General features: G+C 35.1%; 1 protein-coding gene across 2 annotated transcripts in view; it reads left to right on the forward strand.

The window, feature by feature from the left end:
• CFAP20DC (CFAP20 domain containing) overlaps positions 1 to 27,480 on the forward strand; it is a 75,735-nt gene that overhangs the window by 12,594 nt on the left and 35,661 nt on the right. The window contains exons 5-11 of one of the 2 annotated variants that reach the window (XM_009955305.1): positions 7,478 to 7,592; positions 10,431 to 10,587; positions 13,276 to 13,440; positions 18,818 to 18,954; positions 20,136 to 20,316; positions 20,836 to 20,982; positions 26,977 to 27,308. In XM_009955305.1, the coding sequence (XP_009953607.1) occupies positions 7,478 to 7,592; positions 10,431 to 10,587; positions 13,276 to 13,440; positions 18,818 to 18,954; positions 20,136 to 20,316; positions 20,836 to 20,982; positions 26,977 to 27,308 (1,234 nt within the window). The remainder of the gene's footprint in view (positions 1 to 7,477; positions 7,593 to 10,430; positions 10,588 to 13,275; positions 13,441 to 18,817; positions 18,955 to 20,135; positions 20,317 to 20,835; positions 20,983 to 26,976; positions 27,309 to 27,480) is intronic. The other variant, XM_086470290.1, reaches the window with a different exon arrangement.

Raw genomic sequence — 27,480 nt, forward strand, 5'->3', positions numbered from 1 at the left:
GTCTAAATAAATGGGAACTATTTTCCATACCTGAACTGGAAGTGATCCTTTTAAGGAGAAAAAATTCCCATATAGTTGGTCAAAAGTAGGACAGATGATTTTTTTGTATTCTTTTCAGTCAGGTCTTTCTTGACAGGCTTTCACTATGAGTTCAGTACAGTTGATGATCCTTTCCTAAATCTTGCCACTAACATTTAGATATTTTGTTTTATTTTAAATTGGTAGGCAAAACCATTCACTTGCTGTTCTGACCCTGAGATGCCTTCATTCTCTTACTACTTTGAAAAAGGGATCAGAGCAAAACAAGCGATAAAATAACTTATTGGAACACTATCAATCTGTTTCTTAAAGGGAGAGTGCAGTGGGAGTCTAATGGCATAGACCTTGATGAGGATGATTTTGTAACATCATACAGGAAACTGAAGGATGGGGTTAGAAAAGTTACAAGCTTTTTCACTGTAAAGATGAAATAGAATTCTAATTTTAGATAAAACTACTACATTCTTCTGAATGTTTAGTGACAAGTAAATTGAGGTCTGGGAAGAAATAGTTAATCACAGATTATGATAATCCAAGTAACATATTTAGTTTCAAACTAGAAAGGAGATGGTTTGAGTTAGGTTCTGGACCAGGTAAATTACAGTGCTACTGACTTCAGGTTCTTGACTGCTAAAAAAAAAAATAAATTAAAAAAAAAATGTAATTAATATTTGTCCATGGTGTGCCTTGAAGTTTGTGACTTCTTTTAAAACATCCTAAATCTGGATGAGATCTGATTGCCAGAATTAATGCCTTAAATCAGTATTTTCCAGTGTGTATCCTTCTGGTGATACAGTAAAGTCTTCCAGGTAGTATTCAGCAACTGTTTTTATCTGCAGACCAGGAGCCAAGGCAGGAGGAGTCAATGTTGGAAGGCAGAACAGCATGAAAGCAGAGGAGGACTGCTGTATAGGGCATTAAGAATGGTAGGGGAAGTAGAGGTCATTTTGGCAAGGAGAGGAGAGTGGAGGAAGGGGCCCTCTTTCCATGTATCAGTCTCCTTTTGGCTGATCCCTTTGGGCCTGCTAATGGACAGGTTATCCAGCATTACCACTTATGTAAAGAGCAGAGAAACAGAAAGATGAACAAAACTACATTTCTCAGACTTGTTTCAGAAGTAGCATATTGCTTTACCGTCAGACCAGAGCATACTCTTCAGTCTGCCAAGCTCAAATTAGATGCAAGTTGTACAGTGAAGTCAACAGCTGTCACAAAAAGGGATATTTCCTTCATCAGGCTGCTGTATCCTCAGAGGCTGATGTTACAGGATTTGTGTTGCAGTTGTAGTGTCTGCAAATGAATAGATAGTGTAATTTCTTTTTTTGTAAGTGCAGTTACAGGCAGTCTTAATTTAGTATAGCGCAATACTTGTAGCTTAGTAGGCTGATGAAATGTTGTGCAGTCTGCAGAGTTCCCCCTTTTTCCACTAGTCACTTCAGTCCAGGATCAAGAACATTATCTTTCTGTGTTGTGGTATTTCTGCATAAGTTTCAAAATGCCCTAAAAGTAATTTTAACCAATATCCCATTATCCTTGTTTAAATATATATTTTGATATATTTAAATATATCTGATCAGAGAGGTGCTTTGTTTTGTGGAGTTTTATTAAGTTGCTGGGTAGTGAGTCTGTTTTAACATATCATACGATATGATATTAAATGAAGTAAATCGTGTCATTGTGTTAGATGATTTCCTGGTGATATTACAGAATAAATTACTGTCTTCTAGGACTTCAGAAAGACGAAAAGTAGTAATTATGTATATTTTGGTTGGTAGATGATTTAAGTAACATAATGTAAACTGAATCTTGTTTATGTTTGGTTGGTAGGGTCTGTTAGTCAGGATTTTCATAAGCCAAATAAAGTAAATGCATGATCCAATGTTAGCAAGAAAAATCTTGCCTTTTAAATGGGCAGGTGACTTAGCAATTCTTGGTAATTAGAATAAATGGTTTAAATGTGAGAAATATAGCTGTACTTAAGAGAACTGTTACATATAGCAGGTGCAAACATAACCTTTTCTTTGTCTTTGTAAACATGGAAGGACAGATTGTCTCTTTAGAGTAGATAAATTCATGGAAAGAAAAACAAAGCATGAAGAATAACAGCCAATAAACTAAAGAATATAGCCAACAGCATTAGTTCCAGGCATAAATAACTGCATTGTAAGGGTAATTTGTTTAGATTCTTGAAAAGAAGTAGGTACTAAGCTTTCCACATATTAATACTCATTAGAGTACTTTGTACTGAACAAATTAAGAACTATTTTCTAGAATTATGGTTTTCAAAACTATTTAGTACAGTTAGCCATCTTCAGAAGAACATACCACCATGCCTTAAAATTGAATTTACTAAATACTTGAAAATAAGAGAAAGGTGAGCTCATTTCAAAACCAAGGATGTTAAAATATTGATAGAAGTTTATAGAATGTTATGAATATTAATGACCACTTCCAGAATTATTTTTGAAACATGAAATTCTAAGAGTAATGAAACTTCCACAACAAATTATTCTTAATCAGTGAAAATACCAAGTCATTCTTTAAATTGGAGAATTAATTGCAAATATGTCAATATCTTGTAGGGAGAGCTCAGGAATCACCAGTTCTTTGTAATTGCTCATATTTGGAAAGTTTTTCTACTCTAGCAATCAGATTTGATGATTCTCTTTTTGTACCTGCCACCTGCATTACTGCCTTCTTATTGATACTGCCCTTTTAAGGGGAGTTTGTGGGTTTTTTGTTAATTCTCTCCAGAAAGACGTTATCAACAGAAAATTCCAGTATATAAAAATAAATCTAGTACTTCACAACTTGTTGTCTACATCTAGGTGGCGTATCAATCTTCCTGATCTCTTCTTTTGTAGAGATTTGATTTATTTTAAACATAGCTGTTTTTATGAGGGCAGAATACAGTGCTCTGGATTTCAGATGATCAGGCAGCCAGCTCAATAATGTAGTATCTCCTGGGAGACCAATTTACAAGTAGCGCGTAAAATAAAACATATGTGAAGTACAGGCTACTCCTGAATAAGGAAACTTGAGAATCTGTAAGCATGGCAAATCAGCTGACCATTGCTATCCTTTTGGTTTTCTGTCTTTAAAATGGAGGTGATGCTGATACTACCTGGTGTCTCTGAAGCACATACTTTTTATGGAGAAAATGGCACTACAGTTGCGAAGTACTAATATACTAACATACTAATAGTCAAGCTTTAGCAGAGGATTCTGTCTGGATTGTGACCAGGATGCAAAGAGATTTCCATTAATAATAAATTGTATGGGAGTTGCTCTTTGCTTAGCAACATCAATGAAATACCTGCTTTCATGTTTGGTAAACTTCCAGTTTAAGTCTTTTTTAAGGAAAAAAACACTTTCATTTTAGGAACAAGTGAGCCTGATAAATGAAGCCTCCCTTCAGCAGTCCAGCATCATTTTTTCTAAGTTCGTTTTAATCCTTGAATCGAACATTAACAAATGGTTATAAATTATTATACATAAAAAAGCAAAGTGAATAGGTAATCTGAGAAGATGAGTTTATCTGTACTCTTGGGTAGTTGCTGCCATTTACTTGCAATCTCACCATAGTTACCATTGTGAGGAGAATAGTCAATCAAAGTTGAAGATATAAAATTGAAAATTGAATTGGAAGGTAATTTTACTTTCAAATGGTTTGCAAATGTAGATGTTAAGTGTGAAATGAATGCAGTTAATGACCATAGCTGGGAGAGTTATGCACCTGCTTATCACAGGAATATTATTATAAATGAGGTTGATTTTCCTGTTGACTACCTCATTTTTCTCAACCTGGTCTCATTACTTTTCTATCACATGTCTGACCCTTAGATATAAATACTCAAGCACAGACATAATAAAAATACATTAACTCCTGTAGTTTTTTCTATGCATCTTTGAAAATCAAGATGTGTGCTGCAGATGTTTCTTGCCTTTCTAGGTTTAACATAGGTCATGCTTTTTGATGACAGGTGTGTTTCACCAGAAGTACTCGAGTGATTTCGTGGGAGTTCTAATGTTCTAGCTCCTATTATCTGAATTATTGTTTTATTTTTATTTTCCAAGGAGCAATGTAACTGGAAAGTCTGAAAGTTACACCAACTCTCAAATAATTATATTTCTTCTGCCAGGAAACAAATTATTTTACAGAATTTTAAGACTTACCTTCTTTCTCCAATTTTGCATGTTCTTAAAATGTTTCACCTACTTCTGCCTGCAGAATATAAATACTTTTATTGTTTTAAATTTATTTGCTGAAATAAATTTAAACTCCTTTAGCTGTGGGTAGAACTGTATCTCTAAGGTTTGCTGCTTTTTTGCAGCACACATACAATCACCAAAAAAAATCCTATCTTAGACTTATATGACAGAGTCTGATATAAATGTGTTTATTTTTATCTAAATGAATGCATGTAGTATTGCACTTTGGAATGTAACTGAGCTGTACATTTACTAATGGCCTTTTTATTCCTAAGGTACCTAATATTTTTCAGGAGGGAGAAAGATAAAACTATTCATAAAAAAATAAATGGTAAAATTTAAACATATTGAACTAATATTGTAAGTGAACTTACGGTTTTTATTGCAAGTTGTTTGGAGATATACATGAGTTAAGTCTAGGCTTCTAAGTGCTTTGTCGTAACATCATTTAAAGCAACATTCTCTGTTGAGAATTACACAGTTTGAGTTTCAGCAGGAATAGTATTTTTGTTTCAGCACTCGGATTACTGCAACTACCTGGTTCCTCAGCACAGTTGCTCGGCTCTACATGTAACCAGGAGATCTAGGGGAATTTCGAGCAACTACTACTCCAATTCTTTGAAGTCCTTTGGTTCTTCAATTTCTTAGCACTTCTGAATGTCAAGATTTAGAACAGAGTTGAGAGTTTCTGAAAACTGCATCTATAGGTCTTTCCTCAAAGGCTATATGAGAAGCAAAGTGATGGATGGATCTAAGCCTAGATCTGGGGCACAAGCTTAGCTACGTAGCCAACTTGTTAATGATCTTAGGTGAATTATTTCACATCTTGCTTAAAATTATTTCACATCTTGCTTAAAATTATTTCACATCTTGCTTAAAATTATTTCACATCTTGCTTAAAATTATTTCACATCTTGCTTAAAATTATTTCACATCTTGCTTAAATTTCTTCAAGAGTAAGATCACACCCAGAATGCTAGCATTGTAAGACACTTTGGGGTCTTCTGGTAAAATCACTTTTCAATGACATGATGGTGTTATTCATCCATCCATAAATATATGTGTAGCTGATACTGAAACTTGCTATGAGAAATCATAGCAGTGGTTAGGATATAATGTTCTTCCCCCCCCCCCCCCCCCCCCAGCACAGAGGTGAAATTTCTGCCTTTGAAAGTGCATGTGATTTATGAGAGGAACTGCTAGTCTTTAGAAATGAAACAGCTAGTAGACTGTTACACTTTGTTTTGATTTGCCCACCCATGTTATGAGGATGAATAGATTAAAGATCAGATTGTCTACAAGGGAGAGGAAAGACTCAGCAAGTTCTGGAAAGCTGATGACTTTGTTTGCTTTGCATGATGGTCTAATGACTTGGGGGGAAACAAGAAGATGCTTCTGTGTTTTTATCACCTGTACTAGTAGAACCTTTGATGTTTACATAGTTGCAGTGTATTTTATGTTGTCCTTGGTTGAACTCTTGAATTGCCAAAAATAACTAAAGTATGTAACTTGCTCCAGAGTTAATGCCTTCCTAAGTTGACCTAAGGAAACCTAAGAACATTTCAGGGTGCAAATTTTGGGTGACATTTCATTAGTTAAGCTACCTGTAGTCCTTACTAATGAAAAAGTGTTTTCAGTAACAAAAAAAATATCTACAGGGCAGTCTCAAAATTTCAAAGTAAAACCCAGCATTAAAATGTAATGATTATCAGTAATTATTTTTAGCAACGCTAACTAGTGACAGAAAGTTGTTTTTGTAATTATTTGTCATCTTCTCGTAGGGGCTGTTAATTACAGAGAAATACTCATCTTTTAAAAATAGGCTTGTTCAAAAATAATAGGTAAATTAATCATTATTTCCCATACAGATTGTAGACTTTAAAGTCATGTCTATTCTCTGGTGTAACAAGGCAGGACTGCTGGGGGATGTCAAGGTTGTGCTGCCATTGTGGTTTAATCCCAGTAGGCAGCTAAGCCACACACAGCTGCTCTCTCACTCCCCCTGCAGTGGGGAGAGAATCACAAGGGTAAAAGTACAAAAACTTGTTGGTTGAGATAGTCAGTTTAATAGGTAAAGCAAAAGCTGCCCATGGGACCAAAGCTCAATAAGGCTACTCTGCTACTTCCCGTTGGCAGGCAGGTGTTTAGCCATCTCCAGGAACGCAGCGCTTCATAACACAGAACTGTTACTTGGGAAGACAAACACTGTAACTCTGAATTTCCCCCCTTCCTCCTTCTTTCACCCAGCTTTTATTGCTGCGCGTGCTGTTATATGGTATGGAATATCCCTTAGGTCAGCTGCGGTCAGCTGTCCCTGCTGTGTCCCCTCCCGGCTCCTTGTGTACCCCAAGCCTACTTGTTGGTAGGGTGGGGTGAGAAGCAGAAGAGACCTTGACTCTGTGTAAGCACTGCCCAGCAATAACTAAAACACCCCTATGTTACAAATGCCATTTTCATCACAGATCTAAAACAGCACTATACAAGCTACTCTGAAGAAATTTAACTCTATTTCAGCCAGAATCAGTACAGCTGCTCAAAAGACTTGAAGGAAACAGAACATAAAAATGAGCTGCTTTCAGCTTAGAGGAAACCTAATCTTTGTGATCATGGCTGTGGTCTGAAGCTATTATAAATGTTCAAATTCAGTGTCCTTGGTGTCGTTGTGAGATGACCTGAATAGTAAGCAATAAACTTCTGTATTATAATTTGCATTTGAAGATATGTGTTTAGTAAGTAAAACAGACAGACAGTGTCTTGTGTCTGTCTTCAAGTGGACAAAGAATCTATATAGAATGACAGAGGCATTTTTAGGAAAAGCAAGCAAATAATGTTTTTCTAGTTAGCAGGTGACAGTGTGTCCCAAGATAACACGAGCTTAAGGGGCAGAAACAAGTGTGATTATTAAAGGCTACTGGGTTCTCAGTTTGTACAAATTGAATTCTTTCAGTAGTCTGAAGGGCTATGGAAATCTAGCAAAGTCTAGACTGTTGAAATAAAATTAGCATGTAAAGTGTTTTTTTATATGCAGGCTTATAGCCACCAAGTTTGAATTTGAGAAAGAAATCTCATTACTCATCTTGTAAAAGAAGTAATTCTTAAAACCCGTGTTTGCTATCACTGACACAAAGGTTCTGCATATGAATAGTTTTTTTGTGATTGCCTAAAGATACTGGGTTATTGAATTGACAAAGATCTGTTCCATTCTCTCCTGCTTTTTCTCTTATAGGATAACTGATTTAGGAAATATTAGAAGAAGATTGTATTTATCAACAGTCCACAGGGAGTTGTCTGTAACCCCTCTGCATGCAAAAATTCCTCTGTTTATGATCAAGCGCAAAATAGTAGGTACCTTGGGAATATTCCTTGAACTGTGGTTGAGCATGCTTTTTTATCAGAAATGTTTTATGTAAGTTTATAGACCTGCTGAAATTACTGTTTGTTTAGAATTCGGTTCCTGCTGGTTCAAGATACGTGTGTATGTCCCCTTTATTGGATGGTATCAGAACCACTTAATACCCTTCTTCTAACTTTAGGAGTTCATTCCCATTTTCCAAGATTAATGCTGTTTGTGACGTGTCACTTCTGCTATCTATTCAGCCTCTGTACAGCTCTCTGTGTCCCTACAGAGACAGTGCTCCTGTTCATGTGTATTTTCTCCTGTAGTGACCTTCTATTACATTCACTGGAGCTCTAAATAGACTGTGGCTGATGGGTACTTCCACATGTTTCAGGTTCTTCCAGATTCTGGCATAGATAAAACTGCGTACATGTCAAACCGATGAAAATAGAACAATAGCCATCATTGTCTCCCTGTTCCCCTCTCCCACACCCAGCCACAACGTATGGTAATAGCTGTAATAGTACAAAACCAGATGGTTACTGTATAACCTTGTAAAGACTCAAGTCTCAAATGCTATTTAGAAAATCATTTGGAGATGAGAATAGTTACATTTCAAGTATTTTAAAATACAAGGATGCACCAAGAGAAGTAGATAACACTTAGCATGCTGAGCAGCTGTGGATTTAAGGCTGGTCATGAGATTATTATACAAAAACCTCAAGCTATGACTTCTTTTAAGATAATTTAGGTGAAGGCAGCTGTGATAATTTTAGATTTCAGGAGTTTTCTGCTTTGTGGGAAGAAGTGGTTGGATTTTTTTCAAATGAATATGCATCAGATCATACCCCTGAAGTTGCTGTTAATTCAAGATCCACTGAAATTGAATTCTTTTTCTCCAGTATAATTTCGGTTTGTTCGTCTTGGTGTCAGGCTAGCACAAATATTTCAGGATTAAAGCATGCATTAATGTACACCAAGTTAAATTCAATCAGAGCATGAACTTCAGTTATGTATTTTAATTTAGATAATAAAGCATTAATCAGAGATCTGTCTAAATACTCTGATCAGTTATAATGACAAAATATTTTAATAACCTTAACGCTTGACCAGTCTTAGAGTAGGTCTGTATTTCTTATTGTATCTGAATACGTGTCTGTCTTGTTTTAAATGGTTATCTGCCTTTTTATTGTTCCTTTTACTTGAAGGAGGGAGTATGCTGCTTTCACTGATTAGATCTTTTGCATGGCTCTGGTTTAACTTATTGTATACACAAGCTGATCATTATTATCATTATGATTGGCTGTGAATAAGGATATAATATGTTGCTTGTTCCATCAGTAGAATGTAGTTTTTCAGATGCTAGCTTCCTGTATTGTAGTCTTACAGATGATGCTATTTTTCAACCTCATCAATAGAAATATCAGTTAGCATTAAATACTGCTTTTTCCATTCCATTGCTTGGTGTCTTCAAAACAAGTATTCCTTTCCTTCCAAAATTTCAGACTTAGAAGCTGAATAGTAATGCATGCACCTGAATTTTTCCTCAAAAAATATTTACTGTTCGGCATTCAGAAACTAGTAGTTTCACCTTGACTTTATAAGGAAATGAGGCGTATACAATCATTATGTCTTGGTATTCTCCCTAAATAAAACTTCAGCCCATTGGTCAAATAAATTTTGCACATGAGTAATCATATCAGATATATTACAGTTCTGCAAATTTCATGGAAATGGTTGCATTTCTGCTCAAGGCCATCTCTGTTTATTTCCTGGTTATAGAAGATGTGTTAGCATCAGCTCATCCCTCACTAGATATCAGAATCAATGAGGAAAAGAATTGTTAGGAACACCAGAACAATGAGCTTATGTGTTTTTAAACATCAGAGGCTCTCGATGGAAAACATAAAGCCTCAAGAAATCATATTTTATTAGTTCTTCTGTTTGTGGTATTACTTGTTTTATATGAAATTTGTGTTTTTTCTAGGAGGGCAATAGAATTGTAGTGTCTGTGGTTCACATGCAAAATAGATACCTGTAACTGCTCGTTTCCATATTACAAAAACCCAGCAATATACAAGTGTTGAATTAAGTGGAAAAAACTTGAAACTGAGAGAATTAAAAAAGCTGCTGGATTAGTGCAGGAGAGTTTGGCACATTGATGGTTAGTGTTCTAACAGTGTTTCCTGAAACAAATGGAATAACCATCTAATGGGAACTAAAACAAGTATTTAAGTAGGATCTTTAGCAACCTAGGCAGCCGACACTAGCTGATTTGTCTTTTGGAAATGTCTTACAGGTAATAGATAACATTTATTATAAACAAGTAGTTTTAAGATGTTATGATACACTAGGGTCTAGAAATTTGCCTGACAGTTTTCAGTGTGGAAGGGATGCAAGCTTTGGAAAGGTCCTTTTTTTATGAATCTCAGAAAGAAATTGTCAAAGAATCTCCAGATGTAGCCTCTGGAGCACTTAAGCTGCTGTAACTTTAATTTATGAAGTAATACTGAATAACAATTTTTCTTTTCCCCAAGAAAACCTTCAATAAATATACGTTCTCACAAGTTAGCTGCAAAGCATGTTGTGGATATGCTAGGTAACAGAACTCACTGGGGCTGACAGTCACTGGGTGATATGTACTGATTTGTTTGTATAAATAAGTGTTGTAAGTGCAAATACAGCAATATCTTTTTTTATATCAGTGTTATGCATTGTGAATCACAGCCTGTGAGAATATAATACTCCACAGAGAACTAATTGATAATTCACTATACACTAATACTCTTCTGCAATGATTAGTATTTGGGTTTTATTAAAGAGTATTGTTTCTCTTTTCTAGTGGTGCAATATGTGTATTGACTTGGTAGCATTCACCAGTGAAATATTCAGAGGAGCTATGTTCCAGTCTTTGGATGGAATTATTATTTCGGCTAACTGTAAACTGAGAAAGATCTTCACTTTAAAATCCAAGCCTCAAGATACAGCTGAGGAAGACGGTGTGTAATAGTTACTATGTAGTCTTAATCATAACTGTTCATATTATAAAATCAAAAGCTTCTTAGTCATCAGAGTGCCAATTTGAAAGATTACATGATTTCATGAAAATTAAAGTGGTAGTACAGAGTATTAAATCTGCTAGTGTTGGACTTTAGGCAACTAATTAAATATATGTGTATTCCTCTGTTTTAACCATTGACTTCCTTAGAAATATTTTATTGAAGAAATTCTGGCAAGATTTATCAAGTAGAGAGCTTGTTTTAATGAGGGTATCTTATGCTGATAGAAATGAAGTTTTGGCTGAGAAGAGAGTGTCTGAAAGGAAAGATAAATTCTAAAACTTAGCAACATTTGATGTTTATTTTCTTAATTTTGGACATTACCCACTGATGAAAGATTTCTTCTTTAAATAATCCAAGGCAAAACTGTGACAAAACAGTATAATGTCAAACAGAGCTATGAAACTATCATAAACACCTCTCTCTGATCTTTAGTCCATTTATCCTGATGTGTCCTTGTTCATTGGGAAAGTAATATTGACGGTGAGCTGGAAAATGAGATTATATTTGTAATAGAGCAGAAAATTGGTCAAAGACTTGCCAGTCTCCAAACTAGCATCATAATCCTGAATCATTATTTTTCCAAGGGAGAGAACTTCATTCCTCACTAGTATTTGCAGTAATAGTGGAGGAGTTGAAAAAGCACAGCTGACGCTTTCCTGGGTATAGTTCAACTTCAGTTTCATGCAAATTTTCATTTTGTGGCTTTTAAAGAACACATCTGAAAAAATGGTTCTGGTTTCTGAAGGAGGGATAGTTAGCACAATAGTAAGAAAATAGATAGCAAATAGACAATAAGGAAATCTCTCTTCCATTTGGAAAACCTAAGCCAATAAGGAAGAGTATGTGATCATTGTGATTACTCTTCTTTTTTGTTGTTGTTTTTGGTGGTGAGGTTAGAGGGGAAAAAAAATCCAAATGATTACAGAGAGAATGTTGTAAATTCTCAGCAGAAATGGCAGTTAGAAGCCTCACTGACTTTAACTTAATTTAATTCCATTGGTGCATTGTTTTCTCTCCATTTTAAACAGGTTTTGAAATGTGCATAAGTGTTCTAAATGAGTTCCAAAATTCCAAACTGTAGTTAACATAATGAGTAGACAGCTTTAATAAACTGTATGCATGGTAAAATATTGCACTTTTAATTACTGGATTATCAATTCTATGATTATTACACAGCTGGTGGGCATTAGTATTTTCTGTATGCTTATGAATTTCCTTATCTAGGCAGGTCTTAAAATTATGTTGCAGCCCAAGGTTTGGCTGTGTTAAAATAACTCCATACTTCATACCCAATTACAGAAAAACAGTAGTAGTTTTTTGTCGTTATTTAAGTTTCGGTTAACAATCATGATTTGATAAAGCCTTTTTCCTCTCAGATAATTGGACCGGTTAGTTGAGCTCCACTGAATGCAATGACATTGCCACCCGTAATGAGGGTCAAGTTCTTTGCTTAAACCTCCTTAGTGGTGGAAGTAGTAATTTCAACGTGCAATGTGTGTGTTATTCTTTCTTAGTAGCTCATGCACGGTATGTTTTGCATTCTTAAAATGGTAGCAAGTGGAAAGGAGAAGCCACATATCCTAAGAAATTAGTTCTGTATGAGATCATTGAGATAGAAGAGGAAAGAATTAATCTTCTCTGCCCCATGATATTGAGGCATATGAGCTTGATATATACCTAGTTTCTGGTTTCCATAGTAATCCTGAGGTTACGTATGGGGGTTTTTATCACTAAGAATTGTCTTACAGCAGTAAATAATGTACTAGCTTGGTGAAAAAATGGTTGAAAAAATATATTCTCTACTGAAGTATAACATGGAACACTTGAATTTTTCTATTAGGGTCCAAATACTTGATCCATTATTTGGGTTTTCCTCTTCTTATCTTTGGAAAAGAGGCTAATACTCACTAGCTTTCTATATTTAAGTCTTATAAAATTTGGAATGAATTCATGTCAGAACGTCAGGAATGGTTATGACTGGCTACCTTTCTTCAAGGAGAATAACTTTCATAAACTCAGTCTATGTTGGTTATCAAAGGGAAAGCAGAGACAATCAGGTCACATTCTACTAGAGCCTGGTGTCAGAAGGATAGGTTGGCAGCTTTTTAGTTTATCATGGAAGTGCAATGGTGTCCAAAGTTTGGCATTAAAGCTTGTCAAATTCGTTATTTGCATATGCGGGTCTTTATTTGCTACTTCAGTCCCACTGATAGCAATACCATTTTCAGATGTTCATTTTGTCTGAAAATCGGTATATCAGATTAGAATTAAAGCTGAGTTGTAATAAAAATTAACAAAATGTGTTTTGTGATTCTGTTTTTCTTGTTCACTTGCCAAATCAAAGAAGCTGATTTACTATGGCTATTCCAGGCATTGGTGCATATTTCTTAGTTTAAATGTATTCAAAATTTTTGGCCTAAAGAAATACACAATATAATTATTTTAAAATTTACATTCTTACTGTCTTAAAAGTGAATAATTGCAGCAAATATTGCAAATGACTGTAACTATGAAACTGTTATAACCATATGAACTAAAGTATATGTAATCTAACAAATACTGTAAATCGAATTTAAGTCCATTGTGTCACCTGAGTGAAGTAAAGCCCATGTTTTTGGATTCTAGATATGTGTGTTGTTCCGTGTATGCCCTGTGAGCCCACAGATGTTATTCCTCGATCCTGCCAGCTAAATTCAGATGTGCCACAAGTTACACAATTGCTGAACCTGACTAAAATTCACAAACCAGAAATAAAATGCAGGAGATATCCAGTAACAGTGCAAGAAACAGGTATTCTGTTGTATTAAAATACTGTGAATACGATCTATATGTAATGTGAACAAATAATGGATTTCTTTGTGAAAGTACATGTTAAGAGTTCCAGTGTCTTAAAACAAAACATGACAACTCTTGCATAGCTGTAATATTGAGAGCACATAGACACATACCTGTTCTATAGTTTCAGAGATTTGTTTGCAGCATGAACAATTCTAATTCAAGTGTGGGATTTCTAGTAACAACATTTGTGGTATGTCATCTTAACGTGCTTTGAAGTGTGACTGTTCAGTTGTTACACTTCTTTTTAAAGTATGTTTGCATTAATGAAACTCTTCTAACAGTACGACCACACATAGTATCCTCAGCTTATAATCTGAAAAAGGGAGTCTTGTCTTATTGGTGTCTTGGAGTTATTTGAGTATTTCTGTAAGCTAGAAGATAACAAAACATGTAATTTAGACTTTGACAGCATTGCATAGAAGAGTTTTATTAAAGAAGCTAGGCAGTCCTGTGCCAAGATACAAACTATTGACTCGGATAAAAACTAAGAGACAGAAAGCAAATGGAGGATGAAATTTCTGTCACAGCTGAAGGCTAACAGCAGGAGGCCTCAACAGTTTTTTGTTCTAGGCTCAGTATTGTTTATTACAGTTATGAATAATCTCAAAAGAGAAATGAATAATGTGGGAGCAAATTTTCATATGATACAGATACTAGCTTAGTAAAGAATGGGACTTCAGAGAGTTTAGAGTTGTAAAATGGGCAATCCCCTATGTACGTTTTCATGAAAAACACTAGAGAGCAGGGAACATGCAGGACACCTATTTTGCTAAACAAGGTTTGTTTGCTGGTTTTATTTCTTCTGGCCACTGTGTTGAAAAATCATGAGCTAGGGACCACTGTACATGACCATGTCATGTGTGTGACATGATACTGTGTAAAATCTAGCTTTGATAAATGCAAAGGATTGTACACTGGGGAGAAATGTTAACTACAGTTAAGCTTTAAAGTGTCAATATTAAGTGGCTCCAGGAAGGAAGGTTATCATCACCATAGATATAGCTGAATGGAATTCTCAGATTTATATATGGCTACAATTTGGAAAAAAACTAAGGTACTGGATAGCAGGAAGTTCAAATTCATATGAAATGAAGAAGGTATCAAACCTTTAAATAAATCAGTTTTGCTTTATCTGAAATATTTTATACATTATCAGTTAAACCATCTCAGAAAAGATTTAATAGACAAGTGATTGAGAGAAGCAGCATGAATGAAAAGCTCTTATGTGAAGATATGCTGAAAACATTAAAAATTGCCTTAAGGGAATTTATAAAGTAATTAGAGATACAAAGGAAGTTCAGTAAAAGCTGCTTGTCCCATGTCATGGCGCAAAACCAAGATATCATTTGTTGTGAAGGTGCAGTTGAAAATTAAAAACTGATAAAAGAAAATATCATATTATACAGAATATGGTTAATATATGGAATCTACTACTACAATAAGATGGTGAAGTGAAAAAATTTGGACTCCAAAATCAGTTAGCCATTTATATGGGTAAGGGTAATGTCCATGGCATGTATTTAGCACCAGTAAAAATGTGAAGGGAAAATTTAATCTTGTACTTCTAAATTTTTCCAACCTTACTGTAAGAGTTGTGTTGAAGGCAGATTATCTCTTAAGTCCATGCTGAAATTTTCTTGTGCCAATTCTGAAGCATTTGTTTTTGGCCATTGTTTGAAACTGGCTGTTAGATTATTGTCCAGTTCTAGAACAGCACGTCCTGGGATTTTGTATTTAAATTGGTATGTCTGTCCGCATAAGATTTGTAAGCCAAGAATCAGTAAAAACTGAATTGTAGAAGCATATTCAAGGATTTGAATGTGAAATTGCTTAAATAGACTTGGGTCAGACAATTGACTGCTTTTTACTAAAGCTGCTATTTTGCTTTAAAACTATATTGCTTCCTACCTGTGTAAAGTCAATAGCAAAACATCACTAAGGCAGATGTCTTTACAGTCCTTAATGTTCTGATTCAAAATAATGAATATCTCTTTAAAACATTTTTCTAATGAGATAGGCTGTCATTAAATAACAGCAATAGAATAAAAGATATAGATTGTGCTCATTAATGGAACTCTGTAGTTGTAAAATTATTCATTAGCAGTATTGGTCTTAAGGTAACTATTTAAAGAATTAAATAAAATTTTCAGCTATTGACAGGTTTTTTTGTGGTTGAAGAAAATCAGATTTTTTAAAATCATTTCTTGAGTTTTGAAGACATCAGCTACATTTCCAATGAGAAAATATATCAATGTAGGAAAAAGCCCATGTTTTTCACTAGTAGTACATTTCATTGATTAGAATTCTAACCATGTAAAAATATAGTTTCCTCACTCCCAGATATTACTGTTTTTGTAAATCCAGTTGCACATAACTAATCTGTACCTTTTTTAAGTTATTCTGTAGATCTGTTTGCAACAATAAATATCCTGTAATGTGTGCAGCACTTCTTAAAAAAGAGGGTTATAATGGATTTTAAAATTAGAGTATTTTGTATGCTTTGATTCCTGCCCTTCATGAAAAACTGATAATTTTGCTCATTTTAAAATGTTGATTTGATTGTTATTTTCACCTTAAACTTGAGAAGTACCTAAACTTCTTACTGCTAGAGCTTAGAAAAATACATAGGTGACATCTCGCTATAGGCACCCTCTTTACTCTTTTGTTAGGTTATTATTGCCTTCTGTACCAGACACAAGACTAAGCCTTTAATTTGGCCAATGTAGTAACTGCAATGTCTTACTAAAGTTTTTTCATATTCCCTTACTCGGTACCACCTTTTATGAGTCATTGATTCATCATACTAAAACAGGGTAGTAGAACATCTCTTGAGAAGGAAGTAGGTCTGAAGTAGCTTAGAAGTGGGTCTGAACAAGCAAATTAGATTAAAAAATCCATTTCTAATACATCTTCATCAGTGTAGGCAATGTTAGAAGTGGTGCTGTAGGTAAGGAAGATATGTTTTTATTCCACTGGTTTTAGTACTTTCTGTCTTGAGGATTTTCATCTTCAGTGTTTGAATTCAGTGAATAATCACTTCCACCATTTCTGTTAAAATGCTCTGGAAATGCAAAGTATTGCTAAAGGAATAAGGTGAATTACAGGGAATGATAACTGCTGGTGAAGTTTGATGCTATAAAAGACAAGACTATTACGGCCAACAATTGTATTTAAGGTGTAGCATCTCATGAAACTCTAAAGAAAAATAAACGTTGAAAGAAGTGTTTCTTTGAGAACAATCTTGATAAGATGAAAGGTTTAAGAAAATACTTCTTAAACAACTTTTTTTCTGCTTTGACCAGTATATGAAAAAAAAGCCTTGTAAAGATTTTATCATTCGCACTAAGCTACCATGCTGATGCTTTTTCAAGTTGTTAACTTTTGCTCTCTCTTGGTGTACCTCATTAGTAAAGGAAGTCTTTGTCTTACAGCAGCTGAAATGAATAGGAGGGGTTTAAAATTTTTGCTTAGAGTAAGACCCTTCAAACATTTGGTTATCTAAATTACATTCAGCTTTTTTTACATGCAAATACCGTTTTTGTAATATTAAAGGACAAATAATATTTTTAGAGTATTATCGCCCTACAAGTAGTCAAGCCAAAGTTCTGTTGTGAAGTTTGGTTATAAGTTTGCTTTTGAAATAGCGGACTGGAATTCAGTTTCTCAGTGACTGTATTCAAAAATTAATACTTCCTGGCTGGATTGTCAAAATATGAGGGACTGTAAAACTTAAATGAGTACAAAAGTGTGAATGATACATCTAAACAGAAAAATGAATGTTCGTTTAAAACAGGACTCAGGTTTTACCATCCAGACTACAAAGATATATAGTGCCCTTAGGTATATATAGTAAAATAATGAATGATAACATTCCTGACCTGCATGAAAATGAAATGCCTTCAGTTTAAGGTTTAGTCTTTATTTTTAATCCCGTTTTATGAGTGTAGCATGTGTTCTTCCAGACATGCTTTTCAAATTTCAGAAGTTGGCCTTCTTGAAAATGGAAGCTTTGGTATGTTTAAATACATTTTAATTGGAAAATGTTGTTTTTATCCAATAAACTTTTTGTTTATTTGATAATCAAAATCCCAAATTATTTTTAGTACTATCCACTTTTAATTACACATATTATTTCATTATGCCATCAACACACTGTTATGTGTAGCTGTAGGTAATTAATTGCAGTCAATTAATGTGTTCAGAAAGAGAGATTTTCATGCAAATCAGCTTTTATAATTGGAGCTAACAACATCCCAAGGTAATAAGGAAATTAAATAAAATTGATGTTAAACCAAGACAGGTCATCTAATCTTGTGAAATGGCAGCTGTTAACAGCAACCAAATGTCACATCAGGAAAAAGGGAAGAAGTTAATGGCAGAAAGTGCTTATTACTACAGTAAATAATGGTATTTGATGGCTAATGCATGATCTTTTTTCATGTCCTTGATGACACTGAAACAAAGCTGATCTTGAAATAAGATTAAATAATTCTATGAAAAATGTTTAGAAGAATCAACAAAATGTTTTGTTTCTACTTTACTGCTTTATAAAGATGTCAGATCTCTAATGTGAGATAGCGATTTAACAGTGCATAACAAGAAAAAATCTTCAGACATTGTAAATTTTAACTATAAATTAGTGTGAAGATACGCTTTTTTATCAGCTCTGGAAAGGAGAATTCGCTGACAGTCTTGGAGAATTAAAAAAGAGGAAAATTAATATTACATGCAGTTCTGCAACCCTGGTGATAAAATTAATACGCCACCATTTTACTGTCCTTCCCTTTTAAATTTTTTTCAGAACATTCAGCTGCATTCCCTCTTTACTTTTTATTTGTCTTGCAGACTGGTTGGCATTTTCTGTGCTTGAAATGAACTATAAAAATGTATCTACGTTTTAAACAGTAAAAAAATAAATAATGAAGGGGGAAGAACATTTTAACAGGTATAGACTATGTTTGCAATATTAGGACTTCACCCTGGTAATATAGTAGATTCAGTAATTTCAAAAAACATGCTTCACAGAAATACTTCTCCTGAGCTGTGAGTGATGCCTTGACAGTCTCACCTCAGTTTTCTTGTGTTACTATTTATTTATTCTCTTACTTATTAGAGTTGTTTTTTCTTCCTGTAAGAAGTTAGGTTTTCATTGAAGTTCTAAAGAAATCATGCAAACCAAATTTTTTTTTGTTTATAAATAGCTCCTTTTAAAATCAATCTTTAAAGCAAGGAGATTAGAAATAAATCTGTATAATAGACCAAAAGTTTCTTGCCTGTATGTTGATGCACTTTTATAAAACTTTAAAAACTATTATTTTTCTTAACTTAGGTAGCTTGGATAATAGAGGACAAGGCAATATACGCAGCAGTAAAACTCAGGATGTGTCACATATTGCATTTGGATCAAAGATCCTTGGGCCACCTCCGTCTTCAAACAGAAGAGTCAGTACAAGGATATCTGGAGAGGTAAAAAGGCTTAAATTACAACAAAACTGCTGGCACTTCTACAAAGGAAGAGATTGACTAGCAGAGTCAGGCTAAAGGTTTTTTTCTGAACTGATGTGAGGCTGTGGCTGGAGTATTGTGTTTGGTTGTGGACCTCAAGTGCAGGAGATGCTGTAACATCTAGCAGAGGGCAAGTAAAATGCTTGTGTGGTTACTGCACGTGACGTGAGTTTGTCAGCCAGCAGTCGAGAAGGCTAAGGGAGAATCTAGTTGCTATTTTCAACTAATGCAGGGTTATAGAGAAGATTCTTCTAAGTGTGCTGAAAGTTCAAGAGGCAGCAGGCCCGAATTGCAGGGAAGCTCTGACTGGCTATAACAATAAAGTAAAGTGGTTCTGTACTGTAACAGGGTCACAGGGAGACTGTGGAATTCCAAAACTTAAAGATAACAAAACTTGACTGGAACAGCATGAGGCCTATAGAGGTCTCATCCTACTGAAATTACTCTGTGATTTCTTATAATTGTTATTTTTCTGAATCTTTTGTTCTAGACTGCTGAAACTTTTGTGCATGTAAATATTTTTCCTTATGATGAGAGCTATGATGCAGAGCAGAGACTCTGCCTTTCGGTATGCTCTAAGTGGATAATAGTCAGCCATACAGTAGCTCCTGTGATGCTGTCAGTTGCAATGCCAGGGAAAACAGCTGGTCGCACTCTGCCAGCAAACAATATGCAGATTTTTAGGAATCTGGTCGGGACTACAGTTCCCAGCTTAACACCATGAATAAAGGATCTAGCCAAAGGAAATAGACTCTTCTGTAGGAAGTCAATTGAAAGCTAAGATGTAAAATGAGATTCCTTTCTCCAAAAAAGAAGGGACTCCTCCTGAGGTCTAGAATAGCCACAAGTTTCACTGTCTTTTTGTCCAGATAGTGATTCTTGTTTTTTTTTCCTTTTCTTTGCCTTGTTTTCCTTTCACTCAGTGGAAAAAAACACCCTGCCTGTTACTGGACTATAAAGATTGAAGATACCACACAGAACTGTACCTACCATAAAGTTTCCTGAAAAGATAATATTTAAAAAAAACAGATTTGGAAGCATTTAGTTGATAAATAAGCTTAATTCAAAATGTGTGTTTACCTTTGAGTATTTTGAAAGCTGTTATGTTTCTGTATTTCATTAAGAAAATAATGTCTTTCAAGGTAACAAGGACCTGGGGTAGCAAAAGTAATAGATCATGCCAACTTCAAAGTTCAGAAAAGGGAACTGAATTTGTACAAGATATTGAGAGGCTGGAGCTATCGTTCTCACCCTGCAGCAATTCTTTAGATCAAGAAGGTAAAAGAAACACTCACCGAACAACTGAAGATGTTTGTCAAAATGGTAAGAGCGTAAAGCAAAGAGTATGTAGAGTTCACAAGCTGCCAGAATTTTTGCATGATTCTGACTTCACAACGTAAGACTTAATTCTCTCGTTTTCTAATCCTTTATCTACCTTGTTAATTACTGAAGACATTTGTGTTAAAACATGGCTTATTTTCCTGTATGAGCTTGAATAACTGCTCATTCTCTCTGCAGGTATTCATATTGTAAGTGTTTGAACCACAGATCACCACCTGCTGGCAGTAGCCACAGGTTATACACATATTCCACTTTCCCTCATGCTGTGTATATAACTGGGCTACTGCAGCGGTTCTTGATTATTTTGCAGATTTTTGCAAGCCTGTTTTTTATAACTTGTGTGGTTTGCCCTTCTTCTGTACCTAGTGTTAAATTTTTACTTTCTTGTGACTGTCATATTCCTGTTGCCCTACAAGATACCTGTGCTGTTTGGAAGATGTTTGTATCCCAGGACAATGCTCCATATGCTGTTTTTCCATAAGGTTCTGGGTTGTATTTCAGACCCTACAAAACAGGCTCAGAAAACCTCTGAGAGTGGAAGAGCAGATTTTCAGCTCACCTCACCACAAGGACCATCAGCAGAGAAGAATAGTCATAGAAGATTATCTCTAAAAAATGCAGCCAAAACCACATGGGAGATAACCAGTGGTATGGTGCTCATTTTATGTTATTTTACATCTCAGTTATGTGCGGGGTGGGGGACTATCTGTTGTAAATGTCAAAGGACCCAAAAACAGTTCACATAAAATATAAATGTCTGTGTTGTGGGGGATTATGGAAATCAAACAGAATTGCTTTTGAGCATTGATAAAGATTTGCAGGATTAAGCAGAGTACCAGAGCAGTGAATGAATAAAAGAAGAAAAACTCCATGCTCTCATGATTAAAGGGAAAGAACTAAAAATAATTTATTCTTTAAATCCCTATTAAATTTAACACTAAACACTCCAAATGTCAAATATATGAGAAATTTTGCTTGTCCCAGAAAAGAGTTTAGGATATTAATTGTCGAACCCGTATAATTACAGGGTTTTTTGGTTTTATTTTTAAAGTTCAGTGGTGAATTTTCTTTGTTTCTTATTCACAGAAAGACACCTCAGCTTATGGGTTTTGCCCTTTCACACTTATCTGCCAAAAGGTGTTGATTTTTTTTATCATACAGTGTCAATCAACTTGCTTTGCACATGTCTGGAAAGTACGTTATTGTGGCAAAAATAACCCATGTCTCTATGAAAAAGCAGTGGTCCTTTCTGTTAAAAGGCATAGCCATGAACTTGTGAAGTGGGCAGACTACTCAAATCTGCTCAGAATTGACCAAAGAAATTTTCCTTCACATTATGAGTTATTTCCATTTTGTTTAACCTTTGGGGTGTTTAGAAGCAATTATATACTGTGACAATATCAGGAATCCATAGTTGCTATTATGGGTTTCATAATTTGACTGAAACAGATGCAAGATGCTAAGACAAGTAGAGCCTTCTGAAGAACATTTAAATTACTTCCTATTTACCTGAATTCTGGGGATTCTGAGGCAGGAATCACTGTCTTGTTCTTCATCTAGAACACTAGGGCCTCTATCTAGTGCTAGAATTTCCAAAAAATGAATGAACACTTGTTATTTTAAGTAAATATAGGTGATATGAAAAGACAGAGACTTGGGGCAGAAGGCTGGCATGTCTAAATGCCCTGTTGTAATTTCAGAAGCAGAGAAACCTGTGTGTAAACACTGCTGTTTTACTGTTTGTGTTTGTGAGAATGAAAACTGTTTCTATATAGTCTTAATTGTGCATACAGGAAGATAAAGGCACGATGTGAGTTTGTGAGAACTTTTTTATTCTCCATGTTTTAATTGCTTGGCACTGGTAGCTCAGTCTGCAGATTTCAATTTCTTTTCAATACATGAAGATGCCTAACTGTATGTAGATGACTTAATGGTTCCTTTATCCTGTGGTACTGGATTCATCTGTGTTGAAGAGCTCCCTATAGGCAACCTCTTTGTCAAGGAAATTCCTCTTCTATGCTTTGTTCTGAACTTCTTCCAAAGTGGATAAACTTGATAGGCATTCTTTGAGGAAGGGTTCACAGAGAAGGGGGAAATTCAAAAGCAGAAACATCTAGCAAAAAATGAGGAACCTAATAATTTAAAAAAAAAAACATACACCATTCAACAAACACATCTGAAGTGTACACTGACATTGTCAGATGGGAGAACAAAAACACTTCTACCCATTTGTTCCCAGACTGTTTCACATTTGCATTCACATTTTAAAAACAAATACTTCTCTAATAAAAGCAAAGAAATTATGATTTCTGTGATAACTTACGTTGTAGCTGCAGTTCATGCACACTGTCAGGATTGTAACCCCATAAACCTCAAGATCAACGTTCTAGTCAGGAAGCTCCCAGCAACTGATCTTGCCCCATAGTGAACAACCACAAGCTTGGTTCAGTGGTGATGACCCAGCCAAAAGCGTAGTCCTGACACTTCTGACAAAATATTGGTGTGCATACACCATGCCAGGTCATTGGCACAAAACCACATTCCCCAAGCAAGTGGAAGCTTACATGGTCATTTATACTGTGGTCAAAATAGTTTTATCAATACACTATTCTTTTTTTTATCACCAGGCATTTAGTCTCTTGAGCCCTAGGCGACCACATCCTGTGGTGATCTTGGGGCAGTACAACATTTGTTCTGCCATTAGCTTGAGTAAGTATTAATTTAAATTTCATGGAGGGAGCAGACCTTTCGTAAGTGATTGTTCTTATTGCCTTAGAGGTTACTTACTGCTGTTTATAACAGTATCTTTTAGGTTTATTATGCACCTCAAATTAGCATGTCTTCTGTAGCAGGTATGCAGTACCTTTACCAAGGTAAATTGGTTTTAAGCAAGAGAAAAATAAAATGAGTGAGCATTGTTTATAGTTTGCCAATCTTATTTGTGCAATGCTGAAACCTTCATTAAAATGTTAGGCTGCAATTAGAAGCTTTAGCATAAGTCTGACTGTGTAGAAGAACTAATTAGATGTTCAGGTGATCGTTCTTGCATTTCTCTTGTTTGCTGCAATGTTGTGATTACATAGTGATTTGCATATTTTGCTGAGAAGATACTCCAAATTGACATGGAAATGTGGAGTTAAAAAGAAATTCCAGTATAGTTTGTGGTGGGGAGATAGCAGGATTTGGTTTGGTCCAAAACACCGCCTATCTTTCACTTGTAGTCTCTGAACAAAATGCTACACTGACTACAGGTTACTGAAGTTGCTGAACTCCATAGCCAGCAGAAAATGTCATCTTAAAGCCTTACAGATTTTGCTGGTTTCCCCCTGCATATTTCATAAAGAATAAATACCTTGGTATGCAAACTGATATTTGCATTTAACTTAGTACTAACCCAAGTATATTTCTTCAACATCTGTGGAGATGAATGTTGTACTTTACAGAGAAGGTTAGGCTAAAAAAGCAGAGTATTCAGGCTAAATATTGTACAGACACTAAATATTTTAAATTAGTTTTTTTATATTTCTGAAGTACTTTTGATCTGGGTAAAGACATTACTTTATAATGGTGAGTAAAATGATGTCTAAGAAGTTTTTGGACGTTTGTGGCAGAGCCAGAAGTAGGAATCGGGAGTTTTAAGCTTCTAATTGCCTCCTCTTCTCTAAACACTTGACAAAAATTGTTATTTAAGACTTTTTTCGTATTTTGATACTTCATTCAAAATTGACTTCATCTCAGAACCTAAGTGGTTTAACACCATTTTGCTTCAGAATTCATTATAAAATTTTATCTGTAATGACCTCTGCAAATTAAACAGCAACAACTGCGTTAGAAGTCATTCTGGAATGAGAATAGGACAGGTTAGACTGCAGTTAGGGAAGCTGGTTGTCGTCAAGTCAGTAGGGCATAATAAAAATTGAGCCACTCCTCTCTGCTCATTCACAGTCCTTTGTGCATAAAAATTAACAGATTCTCATGAAGGGGGTTGTACACTAAAAGTATGACCATACCACAGAGGGCTCATTACAGTGGTCTGAGCTATTAGTGCATGTTTGAAAACTGCAACGACAGCATGATACATGTCAAATCTAATTTCATGACAAGGGAAAAGGCCTTCTGAATACTAAACAAGTATATGTTATACATCTTGGTCTTAGTAAAGCCACTGCCATTGAAACCTATGAAACGTGTATAGATTAAGCTGTGGAAGGGTGGGTGCTGGACATGTCACAAGATTGCAGAGTGCTGAGATAGGAAAAACTGCAAAAAATCCAAAAATTTTCTTAGCTAGGTAAGTTTTGAAGATATTTTTTGGTTTGAAAAATGCAGCAAGTCAAAAATTGTAATATCATTGCCTTAGGAAAAAAGGCTTAACAGCATTTAAGACTTAACGTCCAGAATAGCTGGGGAAAAGATTTCTTTACATACGTAAGTTCTCCAGCCAATTGAAGTTAGGGGTAAGTCACATTTTTGTGGTATTTCTGCGTAGCAGTTTCTGAAGTTGCAGATGTGGCAGCATTTCCAGGGCCAAAGCCATTCAAAACAATTTCAGGAATGGTGGCCAAATTCCTGTTGGACCAAAAGTTAAGTACTTTAAAATACGGATTTAGTGCAACAGTTTTTTAATGGTGTTACATCACAAAATGAGTTGGGAAGAAAACCACCTGAGTCTTTGTTCTCAAGCATCTTAATACTGTGTTCAGTTTCATGTGAAAAGTTAATGAGATCTCTCTTTTGTTTCATTTTTGTAGGGGAAATGATTACTTTAAAATGCAACTTTGTGTAGATACTAAAATACAGTGGAAGCATAAAAACTGCGAAATATGGGTTCATGATTAATACTGTGTTTTCTCTTATGATTTCTGTTGTTTTATTCACGTACAACCTTTCACAGGTAATTCCAATTGCCTGGCTGAGAAAAATATGTTATCAGAGGAGCGTGACACAATCTTGAGCGATCAGACAGGAGAATTCTGCCCTAGTATCCTCCTTTGAAAAACTTGTAGTTATTGAACAGAATGAAAGGTCATTGGGCTTACACAAATGAAGGGTGGTTCTTAGAAGTTTTGAATAGTTCCACGCATTTCTTGAGGCTCTTGAAAAAACTAGTCCAAAATATTTGTAAAATAAATGGCATAACTAATGTTCATCTTTCAAGTCTTTAATTAAAAGCAAGATGAGATTTCTATATATTATGTACAATAGACAATGATCTACTAGATTGTTTTAAACCAGCATGATTATGTAATATAAAAAGAGTTTACTTGAAAAGCCTTGAGGCTTCTGATTATAGGTGGTCTTCACATATTCTCTTCTGGAACAAGTAAGTGCAAGCCATGACTTGACAAGATGTGTTAAGTCCCTACTTCTCACTGGTTCCTCTTACAAACTAGTTTAGGGTGTTAACTGGAGTTTGGTAGCTTTGCTAGCTATCTTCAGTAAACTTGGAAGAATCACAGCAACCCAGGAAGATGACAGCTGTTTCTCCTGATGTCTCATTCTTCTTTCCTTTGCCTTCATTTGTGGTGGTTCAGTTGTTTGGGGTTTTTTTCCCTCCAAGGCTGCCAAATCTTCCTGAAGTGATAATTATTTCTAACAAAACTAAAAATAATAGAAGACCATAGTAAATTTACTGACTTCTGTGACAGCAAGCATTTTATTATTGCAGTGCTACTTTATTGTTAGGTTTTTAGTATTTTTTTTATTGAGGCTTTTCTAATACAGTTGGTGGTAACTTTGTTTTATGGAGCCAAAAAGTTTCAAGACCTAGTGAATAATCCACACCACACTACCTTTAATGAAGATAAGGGAGTATTGCATACTTGAGCAACTCTCCTTTCTCAGATGCTATTTGAGATTGGTTTTAATCAATCAAATTGACGTTTTTTTTCTATACCATCATTCCAAACAGTAAAATATAAGTTAACAATAAGAGTATAAAAATGGCCTTTTCATGTTTATTTGGTGCATTCAATCTTTCAATCCATTTCTGTAATTTATTGTTTGTTTGAAATAAAACTGTTAAAATTGGCAGATTAGTACTGCCTGTATTCAGGGAAACTTGGTGAAATAGATATCTTCATACATTTTTCATGTCACGCTATTTTTCATCAGAGCTGGAGTTTGAAATTGAGTTTTAAACCATAAGTTCTGGACATAAAAGAAAGCGTAGAATTTCAGCAATAAAGCAGCAGCAGATTGTAATATTATGAACTTTCCACCAACTATGTGTGATTATTTTTTTAAAATGTCAGCCACAAAAAAAATGCCTATAGAAAAAGATTAACAGCTAAATTTAATAAAATTGTTTTCCTAGAATGAAATTCCGTTGAACAGTTTCAAATCTTAGCAGCTAAATAGTTTCAGATTTGTAAATTGCAGGCTTGAATGTCATATATCACAGCCTGCAGATTTTTTGAGCTGTGATCCGGAAATACTTTGATTAACCTCCCCTCACTTAAAAAGCAGCCTGATCTTTTTTGTCGCATCCTTGTCACTCTTCCAAGTGTATAAATCTGATAAGCAAAATGTTTCTGTATTAGAAAAACTTCTTTTGCTGTACGACTTCCAGAGAAAACAAGAGTGATCAGGGTAACATGCAATTTACATATTTGGCATTAAAATAAACCTTGTACATTTCAGATGAATGGGTGTTTCCAGAAAGTTTCACTGAGAGTATTCAGTTGGATAGGAGTGAGCAGTTCGTACCTACTGAAGATTCAGCCTGCCATAATTTAACCTCACCACAGAATGCCACTGTTGAACATCACAGTAGTGAAACAGGTGATCACCAAGTGAACAATAAAGATATTTTCACATTTTCATCAAGACCTCAATCAGCTCCTCATGGGAAGTCTCTAAATATGTCAGCAGAATGTTGCATTTTGCCTTTGGATTTGAAGCAAGACAGTAACGGAGTACATGGGAAAACCCAAATTGAAGATAACTTTAAAGGAACTGACAGCAGTGAAGAGGTAGGACACTTTGTACGTGTAATTCTTGATAAAGTAGCCTTCATCCTAAAACTCCTAGGATGAGATTCTGTCTTCAAGCCAGAGAAGATAAATCATCTTTTCCCCGTGTACCTATGGGTAGATTTGTCTTTGTCAGGTTGCTGTGTCTAACTGGATACAGGAGTAAAAGTGC

The sequence above is a fragment of the Leptosomus discolor genome, chromosome 9 (assembly GCF_034619465.1).
Source record: "Leptosomus discolor isolate bLepDis1 chromosome 9, bLepDis1.hap2, whole genome shotgun sequence".
NCBI classification, from domain to species: domain Eukaryota; kingdom Metazoa; phylum Chordata; class Aves; order Leptosomiformes; family Leptosomidae; genus Leptosomus; species Leptosomus discolor.